Source organism: Rosa rugosa, chromosome 2 (assembly GCF_958449725.1).
Source record: "Rosa rugosa chromosome 2, drRosRugo1.1, whole genome shotgun sequence".
NCBI classification, from domain to species: Eukaryota; Viridiplantae; Streptophyta; class Magnoliopsida; order Rosales; family Rosaceae; genus Rosa; species Rosa rugosa.
In genome coordinates, this window is record NC_084821.1 from 46,314,250 (window position 1) to 46,322,476 (window position 8,227).

Sequence of the window (8,227 nt, forward strand, 5' to 3'; positions counted from 1 at the left end):
AACCATAGGGTAGTAAACTGATTTTTTTTATTTTTTTTATAAATTTTTAAGCTAGCCTAAGTTTGGAAGAACTTTGTATTCATATCTCACCAGTTTCGCCAGTTAGCTTTGGCTTTTTGTGCGCAATAGGTTTCTTCATGTTGGTAACATTGCATGAGAGCATCCTTGACTAGCTTATTTTGTTGCTGCAAATAATCAGAAAAAGGAAAGATCATTAGTTGTTGTTGTATCTCATTACTTTTTCAAGTCATCTATCTTTTTAAAAAATCTTGTTCCAACTTTTAACACGAGCTCTTAACATGAGTAGTGAACTGACAATAGTTTGCTCTAATTTGTATCGCATATTCCTTTTAAATTCATCGACAACCAAATATATTGTAGAAAATTTAAAAATATATTTAAATAAAGATGCACCTAAAAGACTCGTTTGTTTCAAGATTTAAGGCTCAAAATTGGAATTTGGGACCACGCTACATTTTCCACAAAATTGGAATTTGGGACCATTACAGGAATGAAAATTGATTTTTAGTACAAGGGAAATAGGGAGTCCACTCCTCGTCGTCTCATGAAAATAGCAAATGAAGTTTATTTAAAAGCCACTCTGCGAACTGTATGCATGTGCGGTCTTGTCATAATTAAAGTATTCACCAACCACGTGATCGAGGGGGCGTTTAAAGACATGAACTTTCAATTCCCAAAAAAAAAAGACATGAACTTTCTTTCTTGACATGAATCATACGTAGTCCATTGTTGGCCACGTCCAAGTCTTCAAAAGAGTTGAAAAGAAATTGTCCAAGTCCGACAACGAGAAATTGTCCAAGTCCTTCCCTCATCGGCATGTGGAATTAGCTTCAGATTCTCAATCTCTCATCAAGAGTCTCACTACAAATGTTCCCCCTGCAGATTGGCAGGCTACTAACATCATCACTCAAGTCCGGTATCTAGCTCAAACCCGGCAAGTTAGCTGGCTTTGGACCAGCAGATCAGCAAATTGTGCAGCAGATCATCTAGCTGCTCTTGCTTGTAGAGGAAAGTGCCCTGTGAACTGGCTTTCACACCCGCCTTCTTCTCTTTCTGAAATCTTGTTGTATGATGGGTGCCCTGGCCCTCCTTAATGGCCTCTGCTCTGGCCTCTCCTTTTTGAGGCTTTCTGAGCTTTGTCCTTCTGCTTGTTTCCTTTGGTTTCTGTTTTAATGAAAGTTTTCATTCCCAAAAAAAAAAAAAAAAAGGAGAAAGTATGGGCAATAATTGAAAAACCAATACTCTTTTATATTTTTTACTCAAAACTCAAGACCGACAACGAAATGTAATTATTAGTAACTTAATGCCAGATCGGAAGTGCAACCTAAATCCTAAGTTTCCTAATCATTTCGTCAAGCGCTCCTGCAAAAGTACTTTTCAGTCTCAATTATAGCTAGTTTCTCTCTGATCAATCTGAGGGGCCTATCTCAAGAATCGTCACTTAATGCTATGTCCACTACGAAGAAAGTTCACCCTTAGTTTTTTTTTTTTTTTTTTCTGTTTTTTATTCCTTTAAACAGCTTTGATATTTACCACCATGCTCTCCTGGACAATTTCGCACAGCTTGGTCTGTGTGCATTTCGGAATGGATTGGTTGATCATCATTTTCCAATAAAGTTGAGCCTAAATCAAGGAAAGTGATTTTGGCTCTCATTCCTCTCTCTTTCTCCGAGTACTCCACAGTTCACACACACACATTACTTTCTTTTTCTCTCTTCAATTTCTTGACACACTTATATCTCTCTTGCACTAATCAAATTTTATGTTTCTCGTTGTTTGCTTCCCTGCTTTTGAACATTTGACGACCACATTAAGTACATAATGCCATTACATTTTTTCTCTCTTTTTTTTTTTTTCTTTTATTACATATTAATCTTCTCTTGGTATGTCATAAAGAAAAGTAAATATCATATTCGAACTTCCACCAAAACAAAAAATGGTTAAAAAGAAAAACATTGTGATATTGTTTTCTCCATAAAAGATTATTATGATTATTATATTGTTAATGAAATTATAAAGCGTTCTCTAATTTGTCTGACATCTTCCTTTTAGATTCATCGAAACTAAAGACTATATTGTAGAAAATTAAAAAACATATTTAGATAAAGATATACCGATTTGTATTTTGTAATAAAGACTCGTTTATTTCAAGATTTAAGGTTTAAAATTGAAATTTGGGACCATGCTACATTTTCTGCATAATTACAGGAATGAATATTATTGACTTTTCGTGCAACCGTAGGTAGAAATTTTGATTTCTCGTTTCATGAAAATAGCAAATGTTCATTTGCTCTTCTAAATTCCACTCCGCGAACCAAGTCAAGTTGCGAACTGAATGCATGTGCGGTCTTTTTTTGATGACATGCATGTGCGGTCTTGTCATAATTAAAGTATATACCAACCAGTTGGGGGTGGGGTTTAATTAAGGATATAGCTAGACAGATATGAACTTTCCTTCTTGCACAGGAATTGTACTGGCCCAAGTCAAGTCTTCAAAAGACTTGCACATTGATTGTCCGAGTCCTCAAAGGATAAAAGTGTGGGGAATAATTGGAAAGCAATGACTCTACTCCTAGCACCAATATTTGGTCTGCGATCCAAAACGGCTTGGCTATCTAACTCTCCTCAAAATGGTTGTCAATCACTCCGGTGACATGAGATCAATCTGGTCAGGAAAACTTCGATTCCTTCTTGCACCAAGACTGTGTCTCTTGATCTTTCTCTTCTGTCCTTCTGCAACTCCATTAAGCTTTACTTTCCCGAGCTTTAATCAAGATGATGATATTGCCAAAATAACTCGAGAAGGAGCCGCTTCTGTTTACACCGAATTTCTCTACCTCACCAAATACGCAGCAGACCAGCAACCGGGTGGAACTGGTCGAGCCACCTACAAGCAACCCTTCCTGCTCCGAGAAAATACCACCGGAAAACTCGCCGATTTCACCACAAATTTTACCTTCTCCATTTATGCGAAAGATGATGCCAATTTAACATGGGGTGCCGGTGATGGACTAGCCTTCTTCTTAGCGCCAGACGGGTCCGAACTCAACAGCTCAGACGACGACGGCTTTGCTCTCGGCCTCCCCAGCAATCGTCGGTACCCATTTGTGGCGGTGGAATTTGATATCTACAAGAACTACGAAACCATCCCCAACACAACTGAAACCGTCGACGACCCATCCGAATCCGGAGATCATGTGGGTATCGACGTCAACACTGTCAAGTCGTTGACTACCACGCCTTGGAATGGTAGTATTATCGATGGACAAAACAATGATGTCCGGATCAGTTACAATTCTAGCACAAAAAATCTTAGCGTTGCCTTCACAACTTTTGTGAAGAATGGTGCCAAAGAGATGAGCTATATTAATCACACAGTCGATCTGAAGGATGTCTTACCGGATCGGGTCATTGTTGGGTTCTCGGCTTCAACAGGTAACGCTTCTGCTATATTTAAGATCGTCTCGTGGAATTTTACTTCAACTCCTCTGGTTGATGAGAATGCCAGGGACAACACTCCGGTAAGTGTACCTTCTGCTCCTGCGCCTAGCCCTATGGCTAGTTCTGATCCCAACTCCGGCAATAAAGGACTAGTTGTTGGGTTGGGGGTTGGTGCAAGTATTATTCTAGTTGGTGGGTTGGCTTTGGTCTGCTTTATCTTTTGGAAGAAGAAAGAAACGACGGACAGTGATGAAGATCCTATCGTTGGTGATGCCACTGACGATGAATTTGAACAAGGGACCGGTCCCAGAAAGTTTTTGTACGGCGATTTAGTCCGGGCAACTGGTAACTTTCAAGAGGAAGAAAAGCTTGGCCAGGGAGGATTTGGTGGGGTTTATAAGGGATTCATAAAGGACTTGAACTCATATGTAGCTGTGAAGAGGATATCCAAAGGATCTAAACAAGGAGTGAAGGAGTACGCAACAGAAGTAAGGATCATAAGTCGACTTAGGCATCGGAATCTGGTGCAACTCATTGGTTGGTGCCACAAGAAAAAAGAACTCCTGCTTGTTTACGAGTTCATGCCCAACGGCAGTTTAGATTCACATTTGTTCAAACAAAGAAGTTTGTTAACTTGGGAGGCCAGGTACAAAATAGCTCAAGGCTTGGCATCGGGGTTGCTTTATCTACACGAAGGATGGGAACAATGCGTTTTGCACAGAGACATCAAATGTAGCAATATCATGTTAGATTCCAACTTCAACGCAAAACTTGGGGATTTTGGGTTAGCTCGGCTTGTGGATCATGGCAAACAATCACAAACAACGGTTTTGGCTGGAACAATGGGCTACATGGCTCCTGAATGTGCTACTACTGGAAAAGCTAGTAAGGAAACAGATGTCTATAGTTTTGGAATCGTTGCTTTGGAGATAGCATGTGGGAGAAAACCGATTGATGTCAATATGGAAAGAGATCAAATCAATATTGTAGAATGGGTTTGGAAGCTTTATGGAGAAGGGAGAGTCATTGAAACAGCCGATCCAAAACTCTGCGGTGATTTTGATGAGAAACAAGTAGAGTGTTTAATCATTGTTGGGTTGTGGTGTGCTCACCCAGACTACGTGATGAGGCCTTCGATACAACAAGCGATTCAAGTACTTAACTTCGAAGTTCCGGTGCCTATTCTTCCATCGAAATTCCCTGTGGCGACCTATTCTGCTTTTGCAGTATCGTTCTCCAAGTTTTCCGACAATAATACTGGTTCAAGTAGAGGTCAAAGCGAGCCTTCTACCAATGGTTATTCCTCACAGTTCACTACATCTTCTACAACAGACTCTTAAATATCGACATCCTTTCAGGAAGAGCTGCTGGCATGGTGCAAGTGTGGTAATTTTTCTGTTTCATTTTAGTTTTGTGTAAATAAATCCACTTGGTGGTGTTTTTATTTTGTACTTGCAGTTGCTGTAGATTATTAAGTATAACAGAGCGTGAATATGTGCCTGTCCTATTTCGTCTTCAGTTAATTGAGATCGATTTTGTATTTTGGAACTTCTAATTCAGTTTTTATTTAGATTAACAAGTAGCTACCTACAACTCATATGCAGGACTGTATACCAGGATACGTATAATTGGTAACTATATATGGAAGACCTGTGTGGTGAAAAACTAAATCAAATTTGAAGTTAAATCTTGAAATAAAAAAAAATCTAACTATGAAAGCCAAAGTTTAGATCTTCCTCCTTCCATTGTGGTATTATACTGATTTTGGAAATTCATATGGCCCCAGTCTAGACCCAAACGCGTTGGTTGAGGGAGAAGCCTAGAAAAGAAGAGGGTTTATGGGAGAAATGAAGAAGAAAAAGACTCGAGGGAGACTTGGTTGCAGCTTATCAAGAAAAGAACCAAGGAAAAAAGTGGGGTACCGGGGCGGTTGAGAAAAGTTTTTTTTTTTTTTAGATCAAATTGTAAAATGCATTAATTAAAGGCAACAAGCCCAGCATCATACACACAGCCCAAAAGGGCAAACAGCATAAGCCTAAAACATGAAGAAGATCCCACAAAGGGGAGACAAAGCCCAGCCCAAAAACTACAATCTTCATCTTCCTCAGCCAGATCAGAGAACCACCAACAGAGGGGGGTGGAGGTGTTTCGCCGACGCCAATCAATGGATTTCCATATGCCATATCCATTTCTTTTTCCCCGGTCCGAAGAGGTTTGGGTTCCCATGAAGGAGATCCCAGCCTCACGCCTGTCACGGGGCTTGAACCATGTGGTTGCTTATGACAACTACCGAACAGATCGGTAAACTAGACAACCACGCAAGGAAAGGAAGGGAGGAACAAGCAATCGGTTATCCACGAGGAAGCTTCGATGGTGGAGGAGGACGGTGGGGTGAAGGAGGGTGGTGGGATGGATAAGGGTCTCAGATTTGGTGATTAGGATGAGAGAAAGCAAGGTTTGGATTGGGTGAACTAAAACTAAACACAGAAGGAAACACTGCTGGGACATGTGCCCAGACAAGGAAACCACCCTCCCTCACAAAGCCTTTAATATAGATCTCGCCGGAGCTGATCTAGATCTAAGCTCAGAGGGAGGGGGGGACGAAGGGTTACTGTTTGGGGTTTTCTGCTTTCTAGAGAGAGGCGAGACCTTCTCTCTCTAAAAAAGGGACTTAGGTGAAGATTCACCGGTTGAGAAAAGTTGTAGAACCAAGAAAACGTTGTTAAAGAAAATTATAGGGTTTAGGTAACTCTTAGAATAAAAATAGGGTCAATAACATATAGGGTCATTTTTGAATGTTTCATTAACTTTCTTTTTTCTCATAAGATTATTAAATTAAAAATTGTCTTAAATTTTAGATATCAAAAATCAACATATTTATGAAAATACCAGTAGAAGGAGCCTAAGCAGGGGCATCGTTTGGCAATGAAAATATAAGAATTTCCACCGAGGGGTCGTCTGAATATTAACGGGGCATATCGACGTGAAAGTGGTAACGGTGGAATTGGGGTGGTGGCTAGGGATGACATGGGTGTTTTCAAAGCAGCATGGTCTAGATTTATTCCCCACATGGGTTCGGCCTTGCATGGGGAAGCAGAGGCTTGTAGGGCAGGGCTGCTATTAGCTATTCAACAAGGTTGGAGGTTGATTGAGATGGAGACCAACTCTTCAATTTTGGTGGGAGTGGTCAAATTCTGCTGGGCCCGCAATTAAAGCGATTAATTCCGTAGTTAGTATGGCGTTAAATTTCAGTCATGAATGACGGTCATAAGTACGCAATGATTAACTGTTATTAGTGCAGCAATAATTGTCATCATAAAGTGTGTAAATAAATGCAGCCATAAAAGCCGGAATAATGACGGCTTGCTCCCTAAGTAAGTTATCGCCTATATAAAGGAGGCTCGACGTCCAGGTAAATCATCGAATTCCAATTCTCTCTACTCCACTACTAAGAAACGTACTGACTTAGGCATCAGAGAGTTTTCTGCAGGTACCCCCCCTTCTCCTCGAGCCGACGGTCAAACTCCAGGTCAACGCTCGAGGGAAGTTTCTCGATTGTTCCCGGTCAGCTCCCGCTCCAGTCCGCATTCATTGGTGAGTCAAACTCCTCAACGGAATTTTTCGACACCAACAAGTGGCGCCGTCTGTGGGAAACACTTTTCCCTAAAAAGTGATGGCGGGAGCTGCACCATTAGAAATCTCATTTCTGTCACTAAGGACTGGGAGTGATGGAATACAAGCCCCGAAGTGATAAAAGTCTGGGTAACGTAAACTAGCGTTCTTTCCTTTAGTAATCATATTCTGATTTTTTCCTTTTATATTTGAAATATATTTGTGGTTAGTGTTGTTGAAATGTATGTGTAAGGCTGGTGGCCAGAGTAAATACCCAAGGCCGGTGGCCAAGGAGAATAAAATGTTGTTGATCATATTCAAAGGGAAATGGGGGCAATTCCGGCCATATCTCATGCTGAAAATGAATCTTCGCCTTGAGGAAAGAATCGAGGCGGCTAGGGCCCGAGGAAAGAATCGAGGCGGCCAGGGCCCGAGGAAAGATTCAGGGCGGCCAAGGCCCGAGGAAAGATTCGGGGCGGCCAGGACGGCCAGGGCCCGAGGAAAGAATCGGGGCGGCCAGGGCTCGAGTAAAGAATCGGGACGGCCAGGGCTCGGGGAAATAATCGAGGCAAGATTCGAAACAGCCAGAGAATGGAAATTTCCTCTTAGGACTAGTGTCCAAAGAGAAAATTTGGGGGCATTGTGGGAGTGGTCAAATTCTGTTGGGCCCGCAATTAAAGCGATTAACTCCGTAGTTAGTATGGCGTTAAATTTCAGTCATGAATGCGGCGATTATTACGACAATAACTACGCACAATGATTATGATTATAAGTGCGCAACAAATGACTATCATAAATACGCAATGAATGACGGTCGTAAGTACGCAATGATTAACTGTTATTAGTGCAGCAATAATTGTCATCATAAAGTGTGTAAATAAATGCAGCCATAAAAGCCGGAATAATGACGGCTTGCTCCCTAAATAAGTCATCGCCTATATAAAGGAGGCTCGACGTCCAAGTAATCCATCGAATTCCAATTCTCTCTACTCCACTACTAAGAAACGTACTGACTTAGGCATAGGAGAGTTTTCTGCAGGTACCCCCCCTCCTCCTCGAGCCGACGGTCAAACTCCAGGTCAACGCTCGAGGGAAGCTTCTCGATTGTTCCCGGTCAGCTCCCGCTCCAGTCCGCATTCATTGGTGAGTCAAA

At 41.4% G+C, this 8,227-nt stretch overlaps 1 protein-coding gene across 1 annotated transcript; it reads left to right on the forward strand.

Moving 5' to 3' along the window:
• Window positions 1-2,493: 2,493 nt before the first annotated feature.
• Window positions 2,494-5,002, forward strand: LOC133734650 (L-type lectin-domain containing receptor kinase IX.1-like). The gene has a single exon (XM_062162262.1). The coding sequence runs from the start codon at window positions 2,652-2,654 to the stop codon at window positions 4,800-4,802; it is 2,151 nt and encodes a 716-aa protein (XP_062018246.1). The 5' UTR covers window positions 2,494-2,651; the 3' UTR covers window positions 4,803-5,002.
• Window positions 5,003-8,227: the final 3,225 nt, after the last annotated feature.